Genomic DNA, 27,500 nt, shown 5'->3' on the forward strand with positions numbered 1-27,500 from the left:
CGTTTCCAAATGTTCAACTACTAAGAAATCATCTCGAGTCATTTCAGGTGTTTTGCCCTCATACCCATTGCTCTGGACACCGGCAGGTTACCAACGTACCGGACCTCAAACTTCTGGACCTGCTTTCTCATCGTCTCCAGAGACTCCACTGAAACGACAATAACCAATCAGCAGGGAGCCAATCAGAGAGTAGCACGTCACCTGCTACTGAGTCACCTTGTCGGGGCAGGTCTTCGGGTGAGATGCTCTCCATCGTCAGCGAGCGGGACGGCCTCATTGACGTCTTCTCAGACATTATCTAGAGAGAAATCAACACCGCCGTCCCATCGTGTTTACAGCCAATTGGCTAATGCTAACATGCTAATGCTAACGTGGTGAGGGACTCACCTTGGAGCACATCTCGTGTAGCGCCATGGCGATGGCTTTGGCTGGAGCATCACAGCGAAACACGTGACACTTCAACACACAGCTGTCCTTATCCCCGGCTACAAAGGCAAAGTCCCTGAATGTACACACACACACAGAAATAGACAGAGAGACAGATGCACACAGAGACACACACAAACACAGACACACAAACAATGCCATGTTGAGGCAAACCGGCTGATTGATCACATGATCTAAAGGTCAAAATCAATGCATGCCCTGACACAAAGGAGGAGGCAGTGAAGTCTATGAAGAGGCAAAGGTAGAGAAGTATACCTGTCCCTGCGCAGGTGGAGCAGTGAGGGGGCGGGGGGAGGAGAGGGTGACATTGTTAGTGCAAACACAGGTAAACAATCTGAAGGTTGAGCTACCTTAGCATGCAGAAACATGAAACTGTGAGTGTGTGGTAATAGTCTAGCTTAGCAAAAGAATGGAAGCAGGGTAAAATTGTTAGCTTAGCTTAGCACAAAGAATGGGAGATGGGGCAACTGTTAGCTTAGCTTAACATAAATACTGAAAGCAAGGGTAGGTGTTAGCTTTGCTTAAAACAAAGACTGGAGGAAGAGGGAAACGTTAGCTTAGCCTAGCATGAGAACTGGAAGCAGCCTAGCTCCTCCCATCTCCTCCCCCTCCATGTCCCAGGTATCTGATTGGCTCACCTGCCGTTGTTGCAGCCCACCCCCCACACACGAATGTTACTGATTGGCTGACAGTGCAGTGAGGTATGGTCTAAAGGGTCCAAAAGAGTAAGAGTGTCCTTCTTCAGTACCAGCATCATCTCCTGACCCTGCAAACAGACAGACGGGTCAGTCCACCAACACACAGACAGGTACACAGGTTCAATGCAGATCTTGTCTTACCTCCCCGCGGGCCCCTTGCCTGTCTCTCTGCTCTGGGCTGCCGCAGTGAGACAGCTGTTGGATGACGTTACTGAGAGCGAGACTGCTGCGACCAGGAGACAGGTCCTCCTCCTCCACCTCCAGCCAGCCAAGAGAGCGCACTGCAAAGCACTGACAGACAGACAGACAGACAGACAGACAGACAGACAGACAGGTAGAGAGACAGACAGGGAGACACATAGCAAGAGAGACAGACTTGTACAGAGATGGACAGGGAAGCAGGTAGAGACACAGACAGATGGAGAGACAGGAAGAGAGACCAACAAGCACACAGACGGGCAGACATACAGACAGAGTAAGAGACAGACAGGTGGATGGACAGAGATATAGAAAGATAGACATGTAGATCGACAGGCAGGCAGAGAGACAGACATGTTAACTCAGATTAAAGAGATTAGAGCGGATTAAGCCCCCAGAGCAGAAAACATTGCTACTTTCACTTTGTTTATTTTAAAATGATGTCATCGTTGACCTCTATGACCTCCTAGCTGATGACGTCAGCAGATTCAGAAACATCGCTTGGTTATCTGATTCCTCAAATCCAGATCAACAGCTTTCGTTTACTCATTGATCAACAAACTGGATTCCAAATGAAAATGTTTAAATACAATGTTGATTTGGGTTTGGAAGAGAAGGTGTGTTCCTCCACAACACGTCATGTTGTTGTTACCTTGGAGTTGGGGTTGTGGTGTGTGAGATAATCTTCATGCCGCAATGACCTGAGAAAAAAAAACACACTGTTTGTCTACCAATTGTAGATGTGTGTGTAAGTGTGTCTGCAGGTATGTGTTTGTGTGTGTGTAGATATGTTTACGAGTTTGTGTGTAGGTGTGAGTTTACCTGGTCTCCGGTTTTATGTCTGTCTCCCTGTTGGAGCTCTGATGTACGTCATCCAGCTGAGATACAAAACCACAGAAGTCAGACAGACCTGCTATTCTGAGCTAACTGATCTTCACCAGACTAATTAGCTTAATTAAGACTGACCTATTTAATTCAAACTGATTTTTTAAATTCCAACTGACTTTAATTACACTCACTAGTTTACACTTCCATAACACCGACTAGTTTAGGTCAAACCTTCTAAACCACATATGCCAAACTCGGTGTGGGGACGTCCCGCCTGTTGACTTTGCCATTGTGAGAATATCAGAAAGGTTGATAGGCTACGCGGTCGCTTGTAGATTAAACTAACTAGCTTCTTTACACTAACTACATTAGTTTACACTCACTAGCTCCACAGTTAGTTAACCAGGTCAGAAGATAGTAATGGGGTTGTGACCTGCGTGTCGAGCTGCTGGGACGACCGGCTGAGGAGGGGGTGCTGCCACTGGGTGGCTCCAGTGGGAACGTGCCAGTAATACGTTCCTGTTGAATCTTTAATGGTTCTCCAGCCAGAGGGAAGATCTGGATCAAGCTGCAGGTTCTGGTCCGTCCAGATGTTGTCTGCAAACACACAATAAGAGTCCACATGTGTTGGCGCTTCCCAAAGCATTATTAAAGGCAGCAGGTGTTGTTGGTGGACAAGAATTCGGGACAGAATGTAAAAAAGAGGTCAAACTGCAATGCAGCAAGAGTCGAAAGATGAGCGAAAACTGAAGAGGATCGGAATTATCGATAATTACGTACTGTTATGTTCAAAATGAAGAAACTCGGGACGAATAAAGGATGTCTTGGATCAAAAAGTTAAATCAAAAGAATTTAATAATGAATAAGCGTTGCGGTAAAAATAACACCTTGATCGAGGATTCTTCTCCGATCCACAGGCCACAGCGAGACTACAGCGTAGTTAACTGTCTAAACCGAAAAAGGTGAGTGAGCTATCCTATTGGTTCTTCACAGTTCTTCTGTGGTGATTGGGTTAAAGTTGGTGCAGTAGGCAGTGTCCACGCCTCTGGGCACATGACATCATCAGGTGTGTTCAAGTGTTTGAAGTTTTTCATAGATTAAACGGTGCGATGAGGTATTACACTGAATGTTGCGGTCAATGTAATGAGAATTTTGAATGTCCCTTGGTCAATGCAGTTACATTACGTATTATCATTCATGCATTAGCTAATTACATTTCATTTAACACAATAATATTGATGCATTGTAAATCATTTGGTTTGTTTTAAGTTTACGGTTGTACATTAGCATTACATCGTTCTCATTTCTTTAGTGATTACATAACTCAAGAAGGAAGTAGATTTTCAGATTTTAATATCCTACAGTACCTATTGACTGCTAGGCTAGGCTACATACCTATTAGCTGCTAGGCTAGGCTACGTACCTATTAGCTGCTAGGCTAGGCGTAACGTACCTATTAGCTGCTAGGCTAGGCTACGTACCTATTAGCTGCTATGACTACTTAATATTAATATCTTCCTTTATAATACACTTAATTTATTAGCTGCTTAAAGCATTTTAGGTCGCTTCAGGTAACAAAATACTTAGGCAGGGCACGGTAACGCTAACTTTAGTCTAAGTCCGAACTTTCAATCCTGGTTCAGACGTTTCATCTAACAACCACAATGTCAGACTTATTAGTTTTGCCCTCACACCACTTGATCTTCTTTTTAGGTTTTCGGTTAGTGTCTCTTTCTCAATTACATAGAGAAAAAAAACACCACAGATTAGAACAGAGTTACATTACATTGTTACATGTCATTTAGCTGACGCTTTTAGCCAAGCGACTTACAATAAGTGCTCTATACTTTTTATCTGCTTGTATAAAACATCCCAATCCTCATGAGGAGGATTATTGGTGTGTGTCTGTGTGTTTGTGTGTTTTTGTTTGTATGCATCCAACATATGCATACAACATATGCATACAATATACAATATATATACTGTATATATATATGTGTACATACAGTATGTGTGTGTCTGTGTGTATGCGTCTCACCGTCATAGTTGACTATGAGGATGGCCAACATGTAATCTTTGCCCATCATGGCTCCGCCCTCCAACATGTGTGGTCCAATCAGCTGATGGTCCTCAACACACACTTAGAGGCCCAGATAGCAGACAGTTAAAGCCTCCCGTCTCTCTCGCTGCCTGTCTGTCGCTCGGTGTCTCTCGTCCGTCCCTCAGATGAAACCATCAGTCTTCTTCTTCTTTTTTATATCCGTATCTCTCTCCTCACACTCGTCCCTCCTCTCTCCTCTCTGTCTCATGAAGGATGCTGCTCTCCTCCTCCTCCACTGGCTCCTCCCCCTGATGATGTCATCCCCCTGCCCCCTGCCGATGTCATCACTCCCTTCCCTCTCGACCTTCACCATGAGAATCAACTTTAACTCCCTCATTCATGCATGAACGGTTCAGTATTCAACCAAATTAAGTACTATAAGAAGTTTTCATGGTCACTATCATGTTTGAAAGTACACACGTGTATCAGTAAGATAAATGACTGAAATACACTCAGCATGAAAATGTAAATAAAGCACTTCATGTAAATAAACTCCTGAATAGATACATGGCTTTATTAATCCACCAAGAGGACATTGATTCTCTAAAGCAGCATTTCTATTTAGAGGTCAGATATAACAGAGTACAACATTTATAAATGCACAATATATACAAAACATAAAATAATATTCAATTAAATTGACCTAATAAACAGTAGTGCAAAGATGTTAAAATAACAATAACATATAAAAGAATATAAACTACCGTAGATACAACCACCATAGATACAACTACTGTAGATACAACTACCATAGATACAACTACTGTAGATACAAATACCATAGATACAACTACCATAGATACAACTACCATAGATACAACTACTGTAGATACAACTACTGTAGATACAAATACCATAGATACAACTACCATAGATACAACTACTGTAGATACAACTACTGTAGATACAACTACTGTAGATACAAATACCATAGATACAACTACTGTAGATACAACTACTGTAGATACAACTACCATAGATACAAATACCATAGATACAACTACTGTAGATACAACTACTGTAGATACAACTACCATAGATACAAATACCATAGATACAACTACCATAGATACAACTACCATAGATACAACTACTGTAGATACAACTACTGTAGATACAACTACCATAGATACAAATACCATAGATACAACTACCATAGATACAACTACCATAGATACAACTACTGTAGATACAAATACTGTAGATACAACTACCATAGATACAAATACCATAGATACAAATACCATAGATACAACAACCATAGATACAACTACCATAGATACAACTACTGTAGATACAACTATCACATGCAACCACCATCTGTGGGTAGAGAAAACTCAAAAATGATGCAATATTGTAATGATATTATTGACACAAATATGTAACTTTGAGATGTAGTGGAGAACAAGTATAAAGTAAATTCTGAGTAAAGGTATTTATTCTTTTATTTCATTTTGTGTGCTAACTGTAAACCTCACTGTTTCAAGAATCAAAGACTTAAATAAATGTTTCTTATGAAACATTTTAATAGTATTTTAATCCATCCTCAATCTTCGTTGAATCACAATCAAAGTTTTAGGGCTTTAACTTTTACTCTGTAGACATACAGGATGACGTCACGGCAGGCCACGTGTGCCGGAAATGCTGTGAGCTAAATGGAGCAGGGAAGTTAAAGACTATGACAGGAAGCTATACCAGGTCTCCTGCAAAGTAAGAGCCCAAGGTGTATCCTAAACGTAGAGTTTGAGATATAGAAGAGCATCACAAAGGAAAAACTGCATCAGCTCCACCGCAAAGGTCTTATTGTGATGTCGGAGCGGAAGCTGCCCGCCGGGGATCTTACGTGTCTACATTCTCCTGTTTGAACTAAAGACAACACGGTGATGTCGTCAACCCAAGTTCTGTTTCTGCAGCAGTTTACACTCAAACCACTGTTGTTGTTGTTGTTGTAACGTTAGATAACTTACTCTTTGGGTGAGCTTAGCCGTTAGCTTAGCCGCTAGCTTAGTTTGGTCTTCTGTAAAGAAGACACTGTGACGTCAGTCGGTAAACACAGTGGAGTCCAACATGGAGGACAGGTACATTAAACCAGGTGAGCTTAATATTGCCCTTAATATTGGTTATAACGTACTCTAACGTTAACGTTATTCAGCCTCTGTGCTACAAGGCTAACGGTTAGCTAAACGAACATCACTCCGAAATCTCAAGTTAATTTTTCCTTAAACTTCAAGGTCGTAATTCTGACAAAAATAGTGCTTAAATCCATTGCTTTGCATGTTTTTTGTAGTTTGGCACGCAGATATTCCACAAAAGAGTACTTCTTCATGTAAGAATAGAGCGTTTGTTAGAGGCTCTGCGGTTGTTTTCTCCCTGGTTGTATTAGTTTGTAATGTGACGTTGTGACAGATGACGTCATCGCTCATAGTAACACGGGGTTCTATCTTTAAAAGTCAGACTCCAGAGGTGTGAACACCTAAAGGTTCCACGTGAGGACATCTTGTGGCGGACGTCTGTTTCAACTGTATCGCTGTCTTTCGCTGGCTGTGTTGCCTAGGTAACCAGGAGCGCGGCTGGAACGACCCCCCTCAGTTCTCCTATGGCCTCCAGAAGGCCCCCGGGCCACAGAGGAACCTCCTGAACAAGAGAGCTGCTGCACCGGCAGGTTGGACAACGCGTCTGGCTCCTTCTTGTTTCCCCTCTCCTCATTTCCTTTCTTGGCCTCTTTTCCTCGGCAAAGGAGACATCAGTGTTTCCTCTTTTGTAGTCAGAACTCCTTCATATTTGTGATGTGTTTTAGGAGTTTGGTCATCCTTAAAGAACAAGCAATGAGGTCACAAAACACTCATCCTTTTATGCCTCTAACCTCTTGTCTCTGATTGGTCTTCAGGTACAGGGACCCCACCCATTAGACCTCCCTCCTCCAGTCCCATGGCTCCTCCTCCTCCAAGTGATCTTGCGGCGCCGCCCGTTCCAGGCCCAGGTAGGGAGCGTTAATGAAGCCTGAATATCTGTGTCTCATTTGGTGGGCAGCATCCCCATGAGAGCTGCTCAGAGCGGACCGCGACACGGAGCTCTCCGGGCAAGACAAAAGCTGCAGGACGTCTTCGGTGCTATGACGTGTCACTGGTCCTACAGTGCTGCAAGTGGATCACTGACTTCCTGTCTGACACGACGTGACGCTGGGGAAACACGTCTCAGCCTCTCGGTCCATCAGCACCGGTTCCCCTCAAGGCTGCGTTCTTCCCCCTCTGCTCTTCTCCCTGTACACCATCAGCTGCACCTCCAGTCACCAGTCCGTCAAGCTCCTGAAGTTTGCTGATGACACCACCCTCATTGGACTGATCTCTGGTGGGGACGAGTCCGCCTGCAGGTGGGAGTCTGACCACCTGGTGACGTGGTGCAGCCAATTCAACAGCTGAAGAAACTCAACCTGCCACAGACGATGATGGTGCACTTCTACACGGCCATCATGGAGTCCATCCTCTGCTCCTCCTTCACCGTGTGGTACGCTGCAGCCACAGCCAAGGACAGGGCAGGCTGCAGCGTGTCATCCGCTCTGCAGGACCTCTCTCCCCCCGGTCACAGTCTCTTTGTGCCCCTTCCATCTGGCAGGAGGCTGAGGTCCATCAGGACCAAGACCTCACTCCACACAAATCATCAGTTGGTCTCATGAAGTCCGATTCCCCCGTTGACCCAAATGTTCCTCCCACAACATTTTGCACAGTGGTTTCTCACCATGAAACATATGTACTAGGGCTGCAACAACGAATCGATGAAATCGATTAGAATCGATTATTAAAAGCGTTGGCAACGAATTTCATTATCGATTCGTTGTGTCGCGCGACTATTACGTTTGAGTATTAAAAAAAAGTTGCGCGCTCGCGCAGCAGAACATCGGAGAGACCCGTACTACTGTTCTGAAACATGCGGAGGAAGAGAAGCCAATGCGATCTAAATATTTCACACTGAAATGGGGGGTGCGGGTCCTAGCGGGCAACGGGGGGGGGGGGGGGGGGGGGGTGCTGCGGTTTTCTTTGCAGCGCCAGTAGTTTTACGTTCTAATCGCTGCGCTCGACTTCAAGGTGTAACCTTTATTATTGTTCGGTCTGAAACAGCGCGCCCAGTGACGGGTGGTGCAGCAATATTGATGTCCGGGTGGAAATCAGGAGAAAGGTCGGTCCGGGATATTTTCGGGAGGGTTGACATGTCTGATTGTAAGATATGCAAAAGCGACATGGCCTGGCACGGGAGCACCACGGCGATGATTCATGATTTTGTGCCTAATATATTTAATTTGGCGGCTGTGAAGTATACATCATGCGATGTGTGTATGTTTTTTGTGTTAGTCCATTTTATTTGCTTACTTAGGGATGTTCAAGGAGCAATCTGTTAGTGCAAAACATATTTAGAAAGTGCACAGTCAGTTCTATTTTTCAATAAAGGGTTGGAAATTAATGTTTTTACATTTTTTATTTTTTTATCCGATTCATCGATTAATCGAACAAATAATCGACAGATGAATCGATTATTAAAATAATCGTTAGTTGCAGCTCTAATATGTACATACATCCGTGTTTTAACGTATTTATCCTCTTACTTACATTGTTCTAATTTTGCCTGTTCTAATATTTGTATTTGTATTTTTTTCCTTTTGCACCAATGATCAAAACAGATTCCTCTATGTGTAACATATGTGGCAATGAATGGCTTCTGAGAACAGGACTCAGCTATTGACTGCAGATCTTCCTCTTGCATTAGCTCGTCCTCCTCTGGGCTGCGGTACCACGCAGAAGGGGGGGGGTCCTCCTCTCGGAGACCAGGACGGCAGCCGCTCAGAGGCCGAGCCGGACGTTGAGGGCGTGCTGTTGGTGTTGAACCGAGCGCTCGATGCCTGCAGACCGACTGTTAAAGTCAGTTCTCCAGGGTTTTATTTTGTAAAATCTACCTGAAAACTTGTTTTATTGTAAAATTATTCTCAAGTGTTTTAATTCACTAAAATGGGTTGACCGCTGATTGTCTGTTTGACCTTTGACCTCTGTTTGTAGGACCAGGTGTGTAGTGATGTTGCAAAGAGGCTGCGCCTCCTGGAGGCCAGCTGGAGGTCAGGTACACTCAGTCTACCTGTGAGGAGACGCATGGACACGCTCTCTTTAGGTAACGTGTCTCCTCACCAAGCTGCTCCTGTCTCTGAGCACCTGTCCGTCTCTTGACTCACTGTCTTTCTCTCAGAGTTACAGTGTGGTCACTGGGACGCCGCTGACGACATCCATCGCTCTCTGATGGTCGATCATGTGACTGAAGTCAGCCAATGGATGGTCGGTGTCAAACGACTTATTGCTGAGACCAGGAACCTTAATCCAGAACCTTTAGAACCGCTTCAGAAACCTCTGGGATCGGTCCAGGACACTCCAGCAGCAGACCAGGACCATGGTGCCCAAGCCTAGGACTCTACAGCACCAGACCAGGACCATGTCAGAGGTCCTGGGAGTCTCTGGACCTTTCTAAGGACCTGAAGTTCTGTATTGTTGTTTCCACCAACTAGTGAAGGTCTCTCTTCATAATCAATAAATCTGGGCCTTCTTTGGATGGTTTCCTTGTGCTCATCCTTCATATTGTGAGCTCGTGTTTCTGACCACAGAGCTGCTCAAGAGCACTAGGGCAGAACAAAACATCTTCACCTTACCACTAAACCTCCTCCTACTCGCAGACATCTACAGAAGAAGAACCTGATCAATTAGAAGAAATCAAAGTATTCTCGCGAGTGTAATTAAATCAAAGTAATCTGCTGAATTAAATGGAATAGAAGTGATTTCAGAAGACAGAAAGGTCTTCTGTCTTCAAAGAGGAGCCTTTAAATGATTGTGTTTAAACGTGATGAAATCAGTCCGCCTGTTAATCCATATCAGAGTGTTCAAGGTATTGCAGTAGATATTTTTGTAGTATTGCAGTTCGTGTACTCACAGTATTGCAGTAGATATTTTTGTAGTATTGCAGTTTGTGTACTCACAGTATTGCAGTAGATATTTTTGTAGTATTGCAGTTTGTGTACTCACAGTATTGCAGTAGATATTTTTGTAGTATTGCAGTTTGTGTACTCACAGTATTGCAGTAGATATTTTTGTAGTATTGCAGTTTGTGTACTCACAGTATTGCAGTAGATATTTTTGTAGTATTGCAGTTTGTGTACTCACAGTATTGCAGTAGATATTTTTGTAGTATTAAGGTAGATACAGTTTTGCAGTGAATGTGATATTTTAGTTTCTTAATTATTTCAGACAGTGTTTGCAGTCTTACTTTCCAGCCAGCCAAGACAGAGCGGATGCAGTTACCATGGCAACCCTTGGTGTGTGTGTGTGTGTGAGTTTGTTTTGGCCTGGCCTGTGATTGGCTGATGGGGGCGAGTGGGCGGGCTTGGTGCGGGTCTCTCTTCCACAGATATCAGCACTGAGAGAAAGAGACGCAGCTCTCATCACTGCTCTCTCTCCTTCCTTCTATCTTCTTCTTGTTCTTCCTCACCCTCCTCCTCATCTTCTCCAGAACGGAAACTCTTCTTCTCCCCCCCCTTTAAGAAAACAGACGGGTAGGTCTAACTCCTGGCCTTTATCCTCATCATCTTCACCGTCCTCGGAGAAAGAAGGACAGGGAGCTCCCTGACCCCTTGCCCCCCCCGGGTCACCATGGCAACGGTCATCTGCACTCGGTTCACCGAGGAGTTTCAGATGTATGAAGAGTTGGGAAAGTAAGTATCCTGATAATCATCTTCATCCTCATCACATCTTCATTGATGTCTTCAATATCTTAAGTCGTCTGACCGAGTATCAGGTACCATGAATATTCATTATGGTCTTATTTCATCAGTAATGTATAGTTCCATTTATTAGTTTGAATTATTGTACATACTTCGGGTCATTGATTGATACTACTTTGTTATATATAAACGTATTTTACCTCCTCTATATATCTATCTATATCTATATAAATAGATTTAGATGTATGTATAGATATATACATACATAAATACATCCATATATTCACACATATCTAAATCACCCACACATATATGTATATGTATATTTATATAAGATATCTTATTACTAATATATTATTTTACTTATTTATTTCAAATGAAATATTGTAAACCAGTTTGATCTGAGTGATCAAAATAATTTTTTTAAATCATTGACTGTGTGTTTGATCAGCTTCTGATCAATAATGAAAAGCGGATGGATGGACGGATGAGTAGATCACCTTTGTGACCTCATCCCACTCGCTGCCACCCACACACACACACACACACACACACACACACACACACACACACACACACACGTCAGGTCTCTTACATAATGTGAAGGTGGGAGGCAGAATTGCAGCACAGCGAAACAAATCTTTCAGAAGCAACACAAAGCTCTTTGTAAAAACTCAGCTTCAGTTTGACGAATGAGAAATTTTAGATGGACATTTGATCTATACTTGATTATAATATTCATATTGATCACACCCTACTGTTCTTAATGGTCATTTACACTAAAGACACTAAATCCTGCATTTCCCATAAGGCGCCCTGATAGATTCTTTAATGGAGGTTTGCCGCCCTGTTACCGCAGTGTATTTGCACATTCCTATTCTCTGACCACTCGCCTTACCCTAAACCCTCTTAAGAAGTATTACCATTACCAGTGTCTACAGTAGTAGTAGTAGTAGTAGCGATAGCAGTAGTTTTCCCTTGGGACTGTTATCAGTAGGATGTGTACCAGGATCGGCAGCACTAATAGAAATAGTCTTAGCGGTACTAATTGTAAGACCAGGTGTGGGTTCGCAGTAGTATTAGCATGAGATTAAGTAGTACTTTTAGTATAAGCAGTAGCGATATAGCGTTAGCAACGGCATTAGTGTTAGTAGCATTAGCTGAAGCATTAATATGGGTAGCGTTAGCAACGGCATTAGTGTTAGTAGCATTAGCTGAAGCATTAATATGGGTAGCGTTAGCAACGGCATTAGTGTTAGTAGCATTAGCTGAAGCATTTATATGGGTAGCGTTAGTTGTAGCATAGGCTGTGTTTCCAATAGTAGCAACAGTACTTATGGTAGAAATAGTAATATTTGTTAAATTACAGGCGCAGAATAAGTTTCTGAGAGAAAAGCAGGAGTTAAACTAGAAAGAGACAGTAAAAATAATTATATTGATATATCTTGTTCTTCAACAGGGGGTAGAAGGGTCTTCAACAGGGGGTAGGAGGGTATTCAACCGGTGGTAGGAGGGTCTTCAACCGGTGGTAGGAGGGTCTTCAACAGGTGGTAGGAGGGTCTTCAACAGGGGGTAGGAGGGTATTCAACCGGTGGTAGGAGGGTCTTCAACCGGTGGTAGGAGGGTCTTCAACAGGTGGTAGGAGGGTCTTCAACAGGCTCCCTGCTCCATATCGCCATCAGTTTGGGGGACCTTGGCCTGAAAAACGTTGAAGAACCCTGTTCTAAGGTTTAAGCAGATTTTGTTTTGCCATTGTTGAAAGTTTGATTGTTGATTGGTTCCTCCCGTCTTGTCCTCCCCAGAGGAGCGTTTTCTGTGGTGCGCCGCTGCGTGAAGGTTCTGTCGGGTCAGGAGTACGCTGCCAAGATCATCAACACCAAAAAACTCTCTGCCAGAGGTGAGGACATGACGGATGACAGCAAACATATTGATACATGTTCTGTCGACTTTTTATTGTCAGGTGGACATGAGTCATGTGACAGGGACTGATGACAGTTGGTCTCTCAGGGGATGAACGTGTTTTAAGGGACTGATGTGAGCTGGTCTCTCAGGTCATGGACTTGTCTTCAAGGGACTTATAAGAGTTGGTCTCTCAGGTAATGGACATGTCTTTAAGGGACTGATGAGAGTTGTCCTCTCACGTGATGGACTTTGTCTTTCTGAGATGGATCTGCAGGGGATCATCTGAGGGCCTAAGCGATGAACCTTAACGTTTTCCTCTATTACAGGAAGTAATTCAGTGGTAGGATTAGCATCACTGCTAACATTAGCATCCATGGATGTGATCAATGTGGATTTTTTCAGATCATCAGAAACTGGACCGCGAAGCTCGCATCTGTCGATTACTGAAGCACCCAAACATCGGTGAGTACTACTACTGCTACTGCTACTACCACTACTGCTAATTCCACTACCACTACTAATGCTACTGCTACTACAACTACCACTACTACTACTTCTAGTATTACTACCACTACTGCTACTGCTACCGCTACTGCTACTATTACTACTATTACTACCACTACTACTACTGCTACTGCTACCGCTACTGCTACTATTACTACTATTACTACCACTACTACTACTGCTACTGCTACTATGACTACCACTACTACCACTACTGCTACTATTACTACCACTACTACTAGTGCTACTGCTACTATGACTACCACTACCACCACTACTGCTACTATTACTACCACTACTACTAGTGCTACTGCTACTATTACTACCACTACTACAACTACTGCTACTTCCTTTTAGTAGTACTACTACTACCACTACTGCTACTATTACTACCACCACTACAGCTATTGTTACTACTACTACTACTACTGCTACTATTACTACCACTACTACTGCTACTATTACTATCAATACTGCTACTATTACTAACCCTACTACTACTACTGCTACTATTACTGCTACTACTATTGCTATTACAGACTTCCTCAGCAAAAACTACTTCTAATTCTACTACTAATACTAATAGTACCACAACTGCTACTGCACCCACATATTGGTCTCCAATACTACTACTTCTACTACCAATACTGCTCCTAATACTGCTTCTACTGTTATTAATATTACTATTGCATGTACTGCATTCTACATTCTACTTCCGATTTATCCTGGCAAGAATGATGATGATGATGATGAATTATGGAAGTATTGGCATCAGTAACCAGGGTGTCGTAACTAATTGATGATGAGCTGTTATCGCCATGGAGACGGGTATTCCTCACTTAACACACTTCCATCACAGAGTTATTACTGCAGTACAAGTACAAACAACAAGTACACAGACACAATATTACGTGTGCCGAGTGTTCTTAGCAGGTTTTACTTTACAGGGGTCAAAGGTCGACACCTAAATCTTAATAGTTCTTACAAATACTAATTTCCTCCCCATTCATTCTAATGCTCAAGTGGAGTACAAGTAACTTGGATCTATACTTAAGTACCGGAGTTAAAAGTACATTAATACAAACACAGATATTAAAGGAGCAGAGCCACTTCCTCTCTTTACAATTAAAGCCCCCACAGCTGTGTTGCTTCATCAAAGGGACATAAACGGATCCAGAACCAGTCAGCTGTTCACTCAGCTCAACTGGCCAATCAGGAGGCTGAGGCTGAAGCCGACATCCAATCAGAGCTCTGTGTGGGCAGGCGATGCTCCGCAGATACTGAGGAGTGTTACACAAGCCTGTGTGTGTGTGTGTGGGAGGAAAGAGGGTTTGATGCCTTCACCTAAGGACACTGTTGCCTAGCAACGCACACACAGCCACACACACACCTGTGTGAAAGCACTCAGAGAGATGATGAGCTTCTCCTCTCCCACACAAACCAGCAGTGGGATTGTATTTGTTACACAATATAAAGTTTCTGAGCACTCTGCCAGACGTTGTACTGCGGTGAAAATACCACAGTACAAGTACACGTTTCACCCTCAATGTTTAGTGCGTGATACGAGGCGATCCGCCTTGTGCTCTTCATTGACTAATTGAGCAGAGGAATCTGCTGGCTTATCTTGTAGCATCAGTGCTTGTTGTACCTGGTTAGATAATCCGATTCTGTCTTTCTTTCAGTGCGGCTCCATGACAGTATTTCAGAGGAGCTTCATCATTACCTCATCTTTGACCTGTGAGTGCTTTCTCTGTTATGTTCTGACCTTCTAAATGATACATGTGTGATGTCACATCCTGTTTCATCACTTGCTGTCCGGCTCCTCGTCTCTCAGGGTAACGGGCGGGGAGCTGTTTGAAGATATTGTAGCCAGAGAATATTACAGTGAAGCTGACGCCAGGTAAAAAATACACATCAATAAATGTGCCACTAACTGTGAGTGGGTTCACACATGACCTCTGACCTCTAGCATCTATCCCTTTGTCAACAGTCACTGTATCCAGCAGATTTTGGAGGCGGTGCTACATTGTCACCAAATGGGCGTTGTCCACAGAGACCTGAAGGTACCACTCTTACTAGAGCTAGCATGTTAGCATCTCTCATGTATATCATTAAGCAGAGTGAGCATTTTAACACGTGCATTGTGTCTCCAGCCTGAGAACCTGCTGCTGGCCTCAAAGTCTAAAGGGGCGGCGGTGAAACTGGCAGATTTCGGCCTCGCCATCGAGGTGGAGGGAGACCAGCAGGCCTGGTTTGGTAAGAACCCAACAATACTGAGACTTCAATTGAATTCAATTTATTCATATAGCACAATATCAAAAATCCCCAGTTTTTGTTATGAAGAACAAACTACACATTTTGTTCCAGGACCATCACCTCTGAACCGAAAAGCCACGAATAATCCTGAGACAGAGCCACCTAGGAGGGGCAGACCCTAACTATAAACCAGAGTCAGTCCTAACTTTAAACCTGAGCCAGCCTTAACTATAAACCTGAGCCAGCCTTAACTATAAACCTGAGCCAGCCTTAGCTATAAACCTGAGCCAGCCTTAACTATAAACCTGAGCCAGCCTTAACTATAAACCTGAGCCAGATTTAACTATAAACCTGAGCCAGCCTTAACTATAAACCTGAGCCAGCCTTAACTATAAACCTGAGCCAGCCTTAACTATAAACCTGAGCCGGCCTTAGCTATAAACCTGAGCCAGATTTAACTATAAACCTGAGCCAGCCTTAACTATCAACCTGAGCCAGCCTTAACTATAAACCTGAGCCAGCCTTAGCTATAAACCTGAGCCAGCCTTAACTATAAACCTGAGCCAGCCTTAGCTATAAACCTGAGCCAGCCTTAACTATAAACCTGAGCCAGCCTTAACTATAAACCTGAGCCAGATTTAACTATAAACCTGAGCCAGCCTTAACTATAAACCTGAGCCAGCCTTAACTATAAACCTGAGCCAGCCTTAACTATAAACCTGAGCCAGCCTTAACTATAAACCTGAGCCAGCCTTAACTATAAACCTGAGCCAGCCTTAACTATAAACCTGAGCCAGCCTTAACTATAAACCTGAGCCAGCCTTAACTATAAACCTGAGCCAGCCTTAACTATAAACCTGAGCCAGCCTTAGCTATAAACCTGAGCCAGCCTTAACTATAAACCTGAGCCAGCCTTAACTATAAACCTGAGCCAGATTTAACTATAAACCTGAGCCAGCCTTAACTATAAACCTGAGCCAGCCTTAACTATAAACCTGAGCCAGCCTTAACTATAAACCTGAGCCAGCCTTAACTATAAACCTGAGCCAGCCTTAACTATAAACCTGAGCCAGCCTTAACTATAAACCTGAGCCAGCCTTAACTATAAACCTGAGCCAGCCTTAGCTATAAACCTGAGCCAGCCTTAACTATAAACCTGAGCCAGCCTTAACTATAAACCTGAGCCAGATTTAACTATAAACCTGAGCCAGCCTTAACTATAAACCTGAGCCAGCCTTAACTATAAACCTGAGCCAGCCTTAACTATAAACCTGAGCCGGCCTTAGCTATAAACCTGAGCCAGATTTAACTATAAACCTGAGCCAGCCTTAACTATCAACCTGAGCCAGCCATAACTATAAACCTGAGCCAGCCTTAACTATAAACCTGAGCCAGCCTTAACTATAAACCTGAGCCAGCCTTAGCTATAAACCTGAGCCAGCCTTAACTATAAACCTGAGCCAGCCTTAGCTATAAACCTGAGCCAGCCTTAACTATAAACCTGAGCCAGCCTTAACTATAAACCTGAGCCAGATTTAACTATAAACCTGAGCCAGCCTTAACTATAAACCTGAGCCAGCCTTAACTATAAACCTGAGCCAGCCTTAACTATAAACCTGAGCCAGCCTTAACTATAAACCTGAGCCAGCCTTAACTATAAACCTGAGCCAGCCTTAACTATAAACCTGAGCCAGCCTTAACTATAAACCTGAGCCAGCCTTAACTATAAACCTGAGCCAGCCTTAACTATAAACCTGAGCCAGCCTTAACTATAAACCTGAGCCAGATTTAACTATAAACCTGAGCCAGATTTAACTATAAACCTGAGCCAGATTTAACTATAAACCTGAGCCAGCCTTAACTATAAACCTGAGCCAGCCTTAGCTATAAACCTGAGCCAGCCTTAACTATAAACCTGAGCCAGCCTTAACTATAAACCTGAGCCAGATTTAACTATAAACCTGAGCCAGATTTAACTATAAACCTGAGCCAGATTTAACTATAAACCTGAGCCAGATTTAACTATAAACCTGAGCCAGATTTAACTATAAACCTGAGCCAGCCTTAACTATAAACCTGAGCCAGCCTTAGCTATAAACCTGAGCCAGATTTAACTATAAACCTGAGCCAGATTTAACTATAAACCTGAGCCAGCCTTAACTATAAACCTGAGCCAGCCTTAACTATAAACCTGAGCCAGATTTAACTATAAACCTGAGCCAGATTTAACTATAAACCTGAGCCAGCCTTAGCTATAAACCTGAGCCAGATTTACTATGATCATGAGCCAGGCCAATGATTCTGTAACTTTGAGTATTTTTTAAATTCTTTACTCTTTGGTTGGTCTAACAAAATGTGTGTGTGTGTGTGTGTGTGTCTTCAGGCTTTGCAGGGACACCTGGTTACCTGTCCCCGGAGGTTTTGAGGAAAGACCCTTATGGCAAAGCTGTCGACCTTTGGGCCTGTGGTCAGATTCTATTCTGCTTCTTCTTCATCACTGCTTCCTTGTTTCTTTGCCTCCCTCAAGCTTACCTGTCTCTAAGGTGCGTCTGGTTCTCTCCCTCAGGTGTGATTCTCTACATCTTATTGGTTGGTTATCCTCCATTTTGGGATGAAGATCAACATCGTCTCTACCAGCAAATCAAAGCTGGAGCTTATGATGTAGGTCACATGATTCCTCACCTGTCAGGTGAACATAACGTGGTCCCTGTTACCATAGTAAACACCGACATGCATGTGGGGGGAATTGTTCATATTGATCAAAATGTGAGCTTGTTGAAAAGTTACTTTTTGCTTTTACTTCCTATTTCATCAGTTTCTAACATGTAAATGTTGGATGCGAGGTGTTTCACTCTAACCAGTGAGCAGTGCCTTTGAGCTGAATACCTGTGAGGTTGTCATAGTGGTAACGCCCCCCCACCCCTCTTCAGTTCCCTTCTCCTGAGTGGGACACGGTGACTCCTGAAGCTAAAGACCTCATTAATAAGATGTTAACCATCAACCCGTCTAAAAGGATCACAGCAGCCGAGGCTCTCAAGCACCCCTGGATCTCTGTGAGTGTACTAGTACACACTGTATGTACTGTATGTGTGTACAGTGTGTACTTAGTGTGTGTGCTCCTCCTCGCAGCACCGCTCTACCGTGGCCTCCTGTATGCACCGGCAGGAGACCGTTGAGTGTCTGAAGAAGTTCAACGCCAGGAGGAAACTCAAGGTAGGTCGGGGTCAAAGGTCACATTGAACATGCTCAAGGTCTCACGTCTCCTTTCCTCCCTCCATCATTTTTGTCCTCTCTTCGTCCTTTCCTTCCCCCCTCTGACCTGTGTTTGTGTCCTCCTCCCCCCACCCTGCCTCCTTGTCTCCTTTCCTTCAGGGAGCTATCCTCACCACCATGTTGGCCACCAGGAATTTCTCCGGTAAGATCATCAGCTGCTCTGATCTGTGAGGATTTGACCTTTGACCTGTTTGTGTCCCAGTAGCAGAGCTGACCAATCAGCTGTCAGCTCACACACAATTATCAGGTTAACACTGTGTGTGTTTGTATCCATGTGTGTGTGTGTGTGTTTGTATCCATGTGTGTGCGTGTGTGTGTTTGTATCCATGTGTGTGCGTGTGTGTGTTTGTATCCATGTGTGTGCGTGTGTGTGTTTGTATCCATGTGTGTGTGTGTGTGTGTTTGTATCCATGTGTGTGTGTTTGTATCTGTGTGTGTGCGTGTGTGTGTGTGTAAGTGTGTGTGTGTGTGTGTGCGCGTGTGTGTGTGTGCGTGTGTCTGCGTGTGCGTGTGTGTGTGTGTGTGTGTGTGTGTGCGTGTGTGTGTGTGTGTGCGTGTGTGTGTGTAAGTGTGTGTGTGTGTGTGTGTGTAAGTGTGTGTGTTCTTGTTCTTCTATGCCGGTGGGGACCTATACCTGATTGCACACAGACCGGTGGGGACTTGTGTCCCCGTGGGGACCTAAAATGAGGTCCCCACGGGCAAACCCCTCCCACAAGCTCCAAAATGGTGTCTAGATACACCCCCAATGATTTTTTCTGAGGTCCCCTTGAACATCAATTTCATGACAAAACTGTGTGAGTGTGTTTCTGAATGCGCCCCTAGTGGATGCACACGGGTACTGCAGTCCCCATGAGGTTGGCTGTTCTTGAAGTGTGCGTCGCTGTTTTTCCACTCACTACCGCCCCCTATCGGTTCAAAAGTGGTATTTTCGCAACATACACTTTCAATGCTGTCTGTTTGATGGTGGTAAAACAGACCACAAATAAAATGCTTTATTTCATAAAAAGTATACAAATAAATAAACCAAAAAATTCATACATACATAATATTAATACTGATATTGATCAAATTATTCAATTAAATAAAAATCAATTTCATTAAAACAATTATAAGGTTTATTTCAAATGTATAAAATGTTAAACTAGCCTTTATGTAAACTCTTGCCTGTTTATTTAATACTATTTTAAGGATATGTTGTTATTAGTATGTCATCATTGATATTATTGACAATCGTAATAATAGTCTATATTTGATTTCATTCATCATATGAATAGTGTAACATGAATTATTGCAGAGATCAATAAGGTCTTTTATTTTCAGATAACTTGTCTTAATAAACAGTGCCCACTGTTTAATCACAACGCTATGGATGATAATAGACAAGCAAGTATAGAGTTGTATCCATAGACAAAATAGGAGTACAAAAGACATTTTACTTTAAATCAATATAGCAAGATGCTTTGATGGATGACCATTTAATGTGTACACTTTCTATATCAAATTAATTAGGTTAATATTTGCGTGAACTATAAATGACAAGTTGTTGACTTGCTGAGGGATTGCATAGAGCAGGGGTAGGCATTGTATGGCTCGCGGGCCACATCCGGCCCTTTGGCTGTCCGTGACCGGCCCGTGAGAGGTTGATTGGAAATTACAAAGTAAATATTTTTGTCTAATTTTACCTCATGCATGGACTAAAGCTGCAGTGCTTTTATTCTTCTCCTTGGCTTTGGACGAGAGCTAACTGAGGAGCTGGCAGCACTGCGCTCAATGAAAGTGATAACGACAGGGAGCGATTTATTCACGGAGGTAGATGCATGCACAAACATGCTGGGTCTGAAATGGGACCAATTTGCAGGTGTCACAACAGAGGCCTGTCCAAGTCCTGTCAATATTTTTGCATTTTATAAATGTGGTGACCCCTGCTGTGGAGGCAGCAGCTTTGCAGTGGGATTTTGTGGGCTGAGTTTGGTGATTGAAGGCACCTGGGCCCGGTTCCCTGAGATTAAAAGACCCAGTGTTCATTCTCTCTTCTCTCTCCAGCAGACGTCCGGTGGTGTGGTCGTGTACCTTTTTTTCGTTGGCTTATGTTAAATAAAGAAGATGTTAAAACTCTTTAAAACGGTACAACTCCAATCTTGTCATGGCCCAAAGAGCCAGGTTGTGACATAATACATCAGCCTGTGTTGCAAGTCAAAAATTAACCATGTCATTGATGTTGTCACTAAAATATTTAACTTCATCAGGGCACAACCATTGAATCACAGACAGTTTGCTACACTTTTGGAGGAGCATGAGAATGAACATTGTGACATAGGCTACGACACAGCACAGTCATGATTTGATTGTTATATATGTAAACTATTTAAAATCTATAACACCCCAATAATGCAACTAAAACATCAAAAATGGTTAGGGTGGTGTTCTTGTATATTTACCCAAGTGCTTTCCTGTGTTATTTTTAGGCTATAGTATCAATATAAAACATATTTTACTGTAGGATGCCTTAGCCTGGAATCAACCAAGGCCTGCAGTGTGAGCTATTTTGCATCTGAATTACATGAGGGCAAAGGGAAAAATTGCCCATAAGAAATATCATTTTGCCCCAAATATCACTACGAAAGGGGCCAAAAATGCCATTGAATGTTTTTGAGTCTCGCCTTGACTGTTGTTCCGTGTGCGGGAAGGATCAAACGTTCTTAAAAAGAAAAAAGGAGCACTTCTTGATCAGACCTGTGAGTTCGCAGAGAGCAAATCCAGTCTCCGTCACCATCTCAGGTCCAAAAGAAAAAGGCCCTCAAATTTAGCAACAACCAATGTCGTTGTCTACCGGGGAATTCTTCTGCTGACTTTATCAAGTGGAGCAAAAACAACAAGAAATACGTGTCCTTTCGTCACCAGGCAACCGAGCAACATAGTGGGTGATAACCAGTTGTTTCAAAAGTATTCACATTCATTACTCAAGTAGAAGTATAGATACTTCTGTTGAAGTATCAACTCAAGCTTTTAACTTAAGTAAAAATACTGATTGTGTAGGTGTAAGGGGAAATAATTCCATCAAGTACAAAGTCTTAATGTGTAATCTCGCTCACAGAACATGTCAGTCCATTACAATAGACAATAATAATTCAGATCATGTGAACCTGCCGTTCGGATGATGTAAACATGGTGATGTTCAGAGAGGCAATGCTAAAACATAGGGACACATGCTCAAACAAATAAAACGCCCCTGGATACTTCCGGTTAAGTTAACCATCATGTGTTGATGATGTCACAGAGGTGCGCGGTTTTGTAAAATAATAAAGATGGACGGATACAGCGCCAATGACTAATATTAGTACTACGTGTTTTACTTGGACAATTAAATGTCAGTGGACACTCACAAATACTACAGCCCCCATCACGATTACAATTGTTCACTCCTCAGTGCGCGGTTTCGCCCACCAGCGGAACCCCTCCGCCCCTAAACCCGGCCGGTCCGCCCGCAACTTTCAACGTGCTTATTAACTGACGGACCTTCTTGCGGTCCGCGAAAAAGGTTATTAATAGTATATTAAGTTGACGCTTTGTTGCGTAAAATAAAGACCAAACGAAAAGAATAAAATGATCTTCTGTCATTCACGTAAGAAAATAAACTCACGTGTCTGCAGCTCAATAACAACACCGAAGGAACAACGTCTCGACCCCGGTTTAAGTCTCCAGCAGACGAGGAGTAGCCTCGTTAGCAGTTTAGCTAGCTAGCATTTATCGCTCTCCCATGTTTGAAATATCTAACCGTCCTGCCTCCACATACGGTTATGTCCCAGGTGTGGTCGTGAAAAGCAAGTTCCATTTTTATGTATGCATCAATGCATTCCAACTAATGAGGCTTGCTAGCTACCCTTAGTTAACGGTTCACAGACTGCTGTCAGTGAGAAATATTTCCACTCTCCTATAGGGTTGGGTACCGAGAACCGGTACTAATATAGCACCGGTTCCTACGCGCTACCTACCGTACTGAAATGCAACGCAGATTTCGGTGCTTAGTTTCGGTTCCTGAGCCGATTGAAAAAATTTATTTACACACTCTGATGACACCGTCCTCTCAGCAGCAAACGATAGCCTACCGTGTGGCAAGCTAGCCATCACCCTTCTATTCTATTTATTTAAGTCAGTATTTCCCTCCCTCTTTCAGCACGCGGCACTATCGCCCAGACGGATGCAGGCACACTATTGCGCGCACACACAGACACGTGCGCATACACAGGAGAGCTGCGCTCTCCAGCGGACACAGAGCGTGAGTCCGCAACTACCGCACCCCTCCCGTCGGACAGCCCCGCACTGAAGTATTAAACAGAGGGTGTAACGACGTTCCTTCGGTGCTGTTCGCCATTAAGCCAAGTGCGTAACAATGCATTCTTTAGGAAATATTGAGAAAATACCAATCTAACCCCCCCAATATACATGGTTACGCCCTTGAATGGGGCCTAAATATTATGTGAATTTCCTACCCTGCTATGGCATGACATATTATGCAGCACGATAAAGTGTCATTAATGTCTACATTGAATTAACGGTGCTAGAATATTTGGTGTTTGGTTGTCCTCCCCCAAAGCCCATATATATGGATAACTTGCCAACGATATAAACTATTTGACAAAAGTATATAGATAACACTGCAATAAGTAAGACAAATCTTTCGATATGAGACAGGCTGTCTCAGTTGAGTTGGGGTCTGATAGGCGCAGATACGAAGACAATTGGTTGAAGTTGTCAACATCAAAGGGGGCTGACTTTGGCAGTCTAGAAAGCTTTTGGAATACACCCTGAAACCAGAGATGGGGATGGTGAGAAGAAATTCAGTCTGAAGAAGAGTAAATGGGATTGGGTCAAGGGTGTATGTGGTGAGGCAGTTAGAGTACATACTGAAACCTCTTGTGAAGCAACATAAGGCCTCCTGATGGTATCAGCCCCAGGGTGCTGAAGACCTGCGCCATCCAGCTGTCTAAAGCCCACCAACATCTCCTTATTCTGAACCTAAAGCAGCAGGCAGTCCCGATGCTGTAGGAGACACCGTGGCCTCAATGACCACTGACTAGTTGCCCTCACATCCCATGTGATGAAGGTGCTGGAGAGGCTGCTCTTGACCCACCTTCAAGCCCAGATAAAATCATCACCGGGCCCTCTGCAATTTGCATTGCCTTATGTGGGAGTGGATGACGCCATCATCTACCTGCTGCCACGAGCCCAGTCGCACCTGGATGGTGGCTCTATCCCTTTCTTTGACTTCTCCAATCAGTGATTCTGGCGCTTCACAGTTCTGTGTACCTTGTACACAACTCACTTCAGTTAGGGCAGCTCCGACCGCTGGGCGCTACATGACTTGTAAAAATAAATGCTGCAGCCTGCCGAAGAGCAACGTCAGTTTTTACGGCATAATGCCGGTATGAACAGTGCGTGAGTTACCGTAAAACCTTGATTAAAGACTACATAGAAGACTGTAAAAATTGTCAGCCCCTCCCCACTCTTTATTCTTAAACCGGAAATATGATCATTAGCGCCTAAAACGTTTTGTGTATTCTTGTGTGAGTACTACACTTTTAAATGCTATTTCCCATTCTAAATTCATAATTTATGTCTGCACATATAAATACTTGTTCTGAATACAAGGGCTTGTAAATGTGGTAGTTGTAGTTTTTATTCTTAAAATATCAATGTTTGTCTACATTTTTAATTGTTCAAAAATGCTTCCAGTTTTATTAGAAATTAAATAAAATACATATTAAAATGTATACCTAATTCTAGTTGAGTAATAACGTCTCAACTTCACCAGGTATTTTATGTAATCCTTCGGTTTTAGTAATTACTATTACCCTTCTACGTTATTAACAAGGCCCAGCAGAACAGGCTGAGCCCCAATGCTCCCTCAAGCTAATGGTGACTGAAGGAGTGGGGGGATGGGCGAGGGTACGGTGGGGACAGTCAATGTCAGGTTTTGTGTTAAGAACCTTAAGTTTCGTTTTTTTACACAAAACCGAACTGTTACCATCCACGTGGGGTCCTCGGTCTGGCCACGCCCCCACCAAGCACCTGCTACCGTCCATTTCCCTCAGACTGCCGAGCAGCAGACAACATGACGGTGCTGGCTGCAGAAGCTGGATAGAAATGGTGAGTTTTTAATTATTGGACTAGCTTCTAATGTAAAACAGTGCTTTTTACGTTTACTTTGATACTATTAATATATGTACTGCCATATAAAATGAGCTGTTGCAATGTGCTAAACTCAACTTAGATGGGAAGCTAATGTTAGCTAACAATAAGCAAGCATGTGCAACTAGCACCACAAATAGTGCTGTTAAGTTTACTTTGATACTATTTTCATATGTACTGCCATATAAAATGAGCTGTTGCAATGTGTTAAACTCAACTTAAATGGACAGCTAATGTTAGCTAACAATAAGCAAGCATGTGCAAGCAGCAGCATGTGCACGCGTTGTGAAATAGAATGCTGGACAGCTAATTAGTTATTTATTATATACTATATAAATATATTCATGTTTTATCAATATCTTTTCACACAGAATGTGAATATTATGCTCAACAAAGGGAGTGTAATACTTAATCTGCGTTAAGACCTGGATTATAACTAATTTCCCTTTAACCATTTTAAGTATCCTTACGGTGGCTTTTGGGCCTATAACACTTAATAAGCAGTTTTCCATTTGCCCAAAGAGTGATTGTAATATCTACCCATGTATAAATAGGCATTTTAATTCAGATTGTCATAGGTATTGAGATAGATAATATAATGTTTGTCGTTAAGAACAGAAGTAGATGTTACTATAATGCATTCCATAACAGATAAACTTAATTCATTTCAGTAAAAAAAAAAAAAGAGTACTGTAATGAGTTGGATGTATAGCTTTGGCTGAATGTGTCCCTTGTGCTTTTAGGAGGATGGAGCATGTTTGCCATCCAGTAGTGACAGCTCGAAGTGCACAGGTGAGAGAGGGGAGACACAAGGAGATGATTGTACATTGGTGTTTGTAGAAAGTCAAAGGAATATTACACTAAACTAGGGTTCTATAGATCTTTTTTTTAATCCCAAATTGATCATGATGTTAAGGTTTAGGTCATATAACAAGTATATGGGGATTTCAAATGCAAAATACATACATTCTTTTTTAATGTCTCATTTTGAAGGTATTTGTTCATCATACACCATAATAACATTTCCATCCGCTTACATATTTGCAGATGCTGATGTCGGAGAAATGAAGGAGCCTTTGACCGTGAACATACTAACCAGGTAGGCTATGTCATCTTAAGGTTCTTAAATGGCTGTTAACCTGCTTGACTGTGCACATAGAAAAGAAATGTCACAATGAATACAATGCTAGAGTAATTAATTTCTACAGGTAGTTTATAACATATATTTGACTTCAATTTTACCATAGTGTTTCCCACCAATTTAGATTCTATTAAATACAATATTCACTGGGTTGATAGCAGATCAAGCATTAATAGACGAGTTAGGTACTTAATATTTAAGCAATAAGGTACGAAACACTAAGAAAGTACTGCCTCAAGTACCTTATTGCCTTTATAACGCGGTTACCAGCGAAATTGTAAATGGTAAGTAAATAGCTGCCTTTCAGCACTAAATAGTGGTAGCCACCAAACGTTGTGTATCTCATTTCATGAGTCTCGAGCACACGTGTCCAACTCGAGGCCTGCAACGTCAGTTTATGTGGCCCATGAGTGCCCAATTCACATATGTTAAACTCGCGGTCCAAATCTGGCCTGTCGTGGCGCCCGACTGCCCGTCCGGCGCGGCCTGCCGCCGGAGTGTGCTCAGCCCGCCGAGTAACAACCGCGCTGTCACTGAACAGTCGGCCGTATCGGCCCTCCCCCTCCCGTGCGCAGTGATATGTAACGCTTGGGTCAATGTGAACAGCAACTGTAAATTATCACTTATTATAATACGGATATATCATAGCGGCTTTCCTTGTGTTCTCTGCATCGCAAAACTGTTAAACAATGTACAGTATGAGCAACAGTGTGAGACCGTCAACGCTCGGCTGCGGCGTGATGTGTCCACCATTTGCGGATCTCGAAGGTCTTCCTGTAGATTAATGATTGCTTGTCGGCAGCATCGATAACGCTCGTACAGGAAGTGATGTCATAACAGATCTTTGATTTCGGAGAACTCTCCCTGTAAAATGTAAATCTAAATAATATCGCTCTTTCATTAATGAGGAAGACAGCTTCCTTTTTTCCAGAGCAGTGGCGAGCTTGTGTTGCTATGGTTATTTTGCCAAAGGTTGGTATTTAGCATGAAACAAAGATGAAAGAAAGTACTGCAGGACAAGAATCATAAATACATTTAAAAAAATGATGAGTTAAAGGCTATCCCCAATGTCCAAAGATGTGTGTAATTTGACTTTTTATTTAATCAGGTAAAATTAGTTAAGAATCAATTATCATTTACAATGAGGACCTGGCCCAGAGGCATTAGGAATGGTGCCTACGGTGTACTATGGGTAAATGTAACCCATTGATTGAA

At 42.9% G+C, this 27,500-nt stretch overlaps 3 protein-coding genes and 1 long non-coding RNA gene across 4 annotated transcripts in view; 3 read left to right on the forward strand and 1 right to left on the reverse strand.

The window, feature by feature from the left end:
- Positions 1 to 4,524, reverse strand: part of apbb3 (amyloid beta (A4) precursor protein-binding, family B, member 3) — a 6,488-nt gene extending 1,964 nt beyond the window's left edge. The window contains exons 1-9 of the mRNA XM_037467277.2: positions 4,210 to 4,524; positions 2,605 to 2,768; positions 2,166 to 2,221; positions 1,996 to 2,044; positions 1,287 to 1,436; positions 1,086 to 1,213; positions 388 to 502; positions 217 to 298; positions 65 to 148 (exon numbers count right to left, since the gene is read on the reverse strand). Coding sequence (XP_037323174.1) covers positions 65 to 148; positions 217 to 298; positions 388 to 502; positions 1,086 to 1,213; positions 1,287 to 1,436; positions 1,996 to 2,044; positions 2,166 to 2,221; positions 2,605 to 2,768; positions 4,210 to 4,276 — 895 coding nt within the window. The 5' untranslated portion in view covers positions 4,277 to 4,524. The remainder of the gene's footprint in view (positions 1 to 64; positions 149 to 216; positions 299 to 387; positions 503 to 1,085; positions 1,214 to 1,286; positions 1,437 to 1,995; positions 2,045 to 2,165; positions 2,222 to 2,604; positions 2,769 to 4,209) is intronic.
- Positions 4,525 to 5,952: 1,428 nt separating this feature from the next.
- sra1 (steroid receptor RNA activator 1) lies at positions 5,953 to 9,877 on the forward strand. The gene is made up of 6 exons (XM_037466718.2): positions 5,953 to 6,364; positions 6,827 to 6,934; positions 7,160 to 7,252; positions 9,031 to 9,182; positions 9,318 to 9,426; positions 9,502 to 9,877. The coding sequence occupies exons 1-6, from the start codon at positions 6,340 to 6,342 to the stop codon at positions 9,714 to 9,716; spliced, it is 702 nt and encodes a 233-aa protein (XP_037322615.2). The 5' UTR covers positions 5,953 to 6,339; the 3' UTR covers positions 9,717 to 9,877.
- Positions 9,878 to 10,642: 765 nt separating this feature from the next.
- The window catches only part of camk2a (calcium/calmodulin-dependent protein kinase II alpha), a 23,899-nt gene continuing 7,041 nt past the window's right edge, over positions 10,643 to 27,500 (forward strand). The window contains exons 1-12 of the mRNA XM_037466717.2: positions 10,643 to 11,011; positions 12,823 to 12,917; positions 13,325 to 13,384; positions 15,109 to 15,163; positions 15,261 to 15,326; positions 15,417 to 15,489; positions 15,580 to 15,682; positions 18,066 to 18,149; positions 18,249 to 18,343; positions 18,613 to 18,735; positions 18,812 to 18,895; positions 19,055 to 19,097. Coding sequence (XP_037322614.1) covers positions 10,950 to 11,011; positions 12,823 to 12,917; positions 13,325 to 13,384; positions 15,109 to 15,163; positions 15,261 to 15,326; positions 15,417 to 15,489; positions 15,580 to 15,682; positions 18,066 to 18,149; positions 18,249 to 18,343; positions 18,613 to 18,735; positions 18,812 to 18,895; positions 19,055 to 19,097 — 943 coding nt within the window. The 5' untranslated portion in view covers positions 10,643 to 10,949. The remainder of the gene's footprint in view (positions 11,012 to 12,822; positions 12,918 to 13,324; positions 13,385 to 15,108; positions 15,164 to 15,260; positions 15,327 to 15,416; positions 15,490 to 15,579; positions 15,683 to 18,065; positions 18,150 to 18,248; positions 18,344 to 18,612; positions 18,736 to 18,811; positions 18,896 to 19,054; positions 19,098 to 27,500) is intronic.
- The window catches only part of LOC134106018 (uncharacterized), a 7,721-nt gene continuing 2,473 nt past the window's right edge, over positions 22,253 to 27,500 (forward strand). The window contains exons 1-2 of the long non-coding RNA XR_009942506.1: positions 22,253 to 25,936; positions 26,192 to 26,243. This is a non-coding gene — a long non-coding RNA (uncharacterized LOC134106018). The remainder of the gene's footprint in view (positions 25,937 to 26,191; positions 26,244 to 27,500) is intronic.

Source organism: Pungitius pungitius, chromosome 16, assembly GCF_949316345.1.
Source record: "Pungitius pungitius chromosome 16, fPunPun2.1, whole genome shotgun sequence".
In the NCBI taxonomy this organism is placed as follows: Eukaryota; Metazoa; Chordata; class Actinopteri; order Perciformes; family Gasterosteidae; genus Pungitius; species Pungitius pungitius.

Bases quoted from the DNA above. Each gene is read 5' to 3' on its own strand.
- sra1 (XM_037466718.2), top strand. From the start codon at position 6,340: ATGGAGGACAGGTACATTAAACCAG. The intron at 6,935-7,159 runs GTTGGACAACGC...ATTGGTCTTCAG, and splicing joins GAGAGCTGCTGCACCGGCAG to GTACAGGGACCCCACCCATT. The intron at 7,253-9,030 runs GTAGGGAGCGTT...CTCTTGCATTAG, and splicing joins GCCGCCCGTTCCAGGCCCAG to CTCGTCCTCCTCTGGGCTGC.